The 3,008-nt window shown below is 40.4% G+C and overlaps 1 protein-coding gene across 1 annotated transcript; it reads left to right on the top strand.

The window, feature by feature from the left end:
* The first annotated feature begins 303 nt into the window (after positions 1–303).
* LOC133779528 (uncharacterized) lies at positions 304–2,801 on the top strand. Its single transcript, XM_062219482.1, has 4 exons — positions 304–490; positions 953–1,516; positions 1,652–2,194; positions 2,569–2,801. Exons 1-4 carry the CDS (start codon positions 304–306, stop codon positions 2,799–2,801), a joined length of 1,527 nt encoding a protein of 508 aa, XP_062075466.1.
* The last annotated feature ends 207 nt before the right edge of the window (positions 2,802–3,008 follow it).

Here is a 3,008-nt window from a genome sequence, read left to right on the forward strand (position 1 = left end):
TTCCTGGGATCGACACTTTACTTATCATATATTACTTGATTAGACCGCATATATTTGCGTGTTACATTTTGGCGATCAAGTTTTTGGCGCCGTTGCCGGGAACTGTTTTTATTAATATCAATAAGTTAATTTTTGTTCTAAATTGATTTAATTTTACATTTAATCCGGATCAAGGTTCTCTTGTGTTTCAGGACTAGTTGGTATATGTGAAGCAATAGACAAAAATAGATTATACCAATAGACTAGGAAATTGAAAGAACGTGCAGGCAGAACTGGAAAATAAAAAGGAAATTGGAATTCACTATGGCTGATAATTTGGGAAATGGTGCGAATAATGGTCAAGGGGCTGCTGAGGTTCCAAGGGAGCAAGGAGCACGAACACTGAGAGGTATAGTGCATTCATGCATTATACCTCCAACCATTGCTGCCAACAACTTTGAGATTAAACCAGCCATCCTTCAGATGGTTCAAACAACTGTTCAGTTTGGAGGTATGCCGACGGAGGATCCTAATTTACACATAGCTAATTTCCTGGAGTTATGTGCAACGTTCAGGATGAATGGGGTGAGTGATGATGCTATAAGACTGAGGCCATTCCCATTTTCATTGAGGGATAGGGCGAAAAGTTGGTTGATTTCCTTACAAGAAAATTCGATTACTACATGGGAGGAGTTAGCTCAGAAATTTGTTGCCAAGTTCTTTCCTCCAGCAAAGGCTGCAAAGTTAAGGGGTGCGATTAATAATTTTTATCAATTGGATGGAGAGTCACCGTATGATTCTTGGGAGCGCTTTAAGGAGTTGCTAAGGAAGTGTCCGCACCATGGAATAGAAAAGTGGATGTTGGTGCATAATTTCTATAATGGGTTGAATGGGACGACAAGAACAATTATAGATGCTGCAGCGGGAGGTGCCTTTATGAGCAAAAGTGCTAATGAGGCATATGAGCTATTAGAGGAGATGGTGATGAACAATTATCAATGGCCAAATGAAAGGGGGCAGCCAAAGAAGGTGGCTAGAATGATGGAAGTGGATGCCATAACCATGCTTACAGCTCAAGTAGCAGCCTTGACAAAGCAATTACAAAAGACTACACTCCCTTCTCAGGCTATGCAAGTTAAAAACTTATGTGAAGTGTGTGGTACATCCCATCAACCAAACCAATGCCCTGTTATAGACATGAATAACATGCCCATGGAAGAAGTCCAAGCCATAGGAAATTACCAAAGACAGCCTAATAATCCTAATTCCATGACTTACAACCCAGCTTGGAAGAACCATCCAAATTTTTCCTGGTCTAACAACCAAAACACCCTCCAACCTTATCCTCAACCTCAGCCACCATATCAACCTACCCAAAATAGGCCACCTTATCCACAACAATATGCACACCAAAATCCTCCACCAGGCTATTATCAACCACAAAATAGACCACCACCTCAAATGCCAATGAAACCAGCTGAAACCCAACCTGATGTGCTTAACCAATTCATTACTGAAACTAGGGCATCCATAAGAAGTTTGGAGACTCAAATAGGGAAATTGGCTACTTTAATGACTAATAGAGCTCAAGAAAATTTGCCTAGCACTACAGAAGTTAATCCTAAAGAACAGTGCCAAGCTATTACTTTGAGGAGTGGAACGAGATATGAAGGGCCAAAGAAGAGTCAGTCTGAAGGAGAAGAGGAAAAGTTGGATGATAAAAATGTTATTGAAGACCTTAAGGAAGAGGAGGAGACCCCACCTGTAACTATTGAGCATAATGTGAGAGTTCCATATCCACAAAGACTTCGCAAGCATAATTTGGATAAGCAGTTTGCAAAGCTTTTAGAGGTGTTCAAGAAGCTACATATCAATATACCATTTGCGGAGGCATTAGAACAGATGCCTAGTTATGTAAAGTTTATGAAGGAGATTCTCTCGAATAAGAGAAAAATGGGTGATTACGAAACAGTGGCATTAACAGAAGAATGTAGTGCGATTCTGCAAAGAAAGCTTCCTCAAAAGTTAAGAGATCCTGGGAGTTTTACCATTCCATGCACTATTGGGGAGTTTGAATGTAAGCATGCACTTTGTGATTTGGGGGCGAGTATTAATTTAATGCCTTTGTCTGTATTCCGGAGACTTGGTTTGGGGGAAGCTAGGCCAACTACAGTAACATTACAGCTGGCTGATAGATCTGTGAAGCATCCTTGTGGTATTATAGAAGATGTGTTGGTAAAGGTGGATAAGTTTATTTTTCTGGCTGATTTTATAGTTCATGATATGGAGGAGGATGAGAATGTTCCAATTATTTTGGGGAGACCATTTTTAGCAACTGGGCAAGCATTGATTGATGTGCAAAAGGGAGAGTGAAGCTGAGAGTTCAAGGGGAGGAAGTAGTATTTAATGTGTTTAAGGCTATGACTTATCCTAAAGCAAGTGATAGTTGTTTCTCTATTGATGTGGTCGAAGAAGTAGTAGATAGAAAAAAATTAAGGGAGGATCCTCTTGAGTTGAGTCTCACAGTAGATGATGTAGATGGTGAGGAGAATGAAGAGGTGATGAGTTATTTAAAATGGATATAATCAGCTGAGCCGTGGAAACATAAGAAATTTGAAGAGTTGGGTGCAGGACCAGACAGACCATTACCATCGATTCAGAAGCCACCTGTTTTAGAGTTGAAGGTTTTACCAGACCACCTTCGTTATGCTTATCTTGGGGAAAAAGAGACTCTTCCAGTTATAGTCTCATCAGTTCTTTCGGAGGTGGAGGAGGAGAAATTGTTGAGGGTGTTACGAGCTCATAAAACTGCTATAGGGTGAACTTTGGCTAATATAAGAGGAATTAGTCCATCGACAGTCATGCATAGAATTCTTATGGAAGAAGAGGCGAAACCGACTATTGACGCTCAGAGAAGGCTTAATCCAACAATGAAAGAAGTGGTGAGAAAAGAGATTTTGAAGTGGTTAAATGCTGGAGTGATTTACCCAATTTCTGATAGTGCTTGGGTAAGTCCAGTGCAAGTGGTA

This window comes from Humulus lupulus, chromosome 5 (genome assembly GCF_963169125.1).
Source record: "Humulus lupulus chromosome 5, drHumLupu1.1, whole genome shotgun sequence".
Classification (NCBI taxonomy): domain Eukaryota; kingdom Viridiplantae; phylum Streptophyta; class Magnoliopsida; order Rosales; family Cannabaceae; genus Humulus; species Humulus lupulus.

Coding starts and splice junctions, on each gene's coding strand:
- LOC133779528 (XM_062219482.1), top strand. CDS start 304: ATGGCTGATAATTTGGGAAATGGTGCGAATAATGGTCAAGGGGCTGCT. Junction 491..952: donor AACAACTGTTCAGTTTGGAG/GTATGCCGACGG, acceptor ATGAGCTATTAG/AGGAGATGGTGATGAACAAT. Junction 1,517..1,651: donor AACTAGGGCATCCATAAGAA/GTTTGGAGACTC, acceptor CGAGATATGAAG/GGCCAAAGAAGAGTCAGTCT.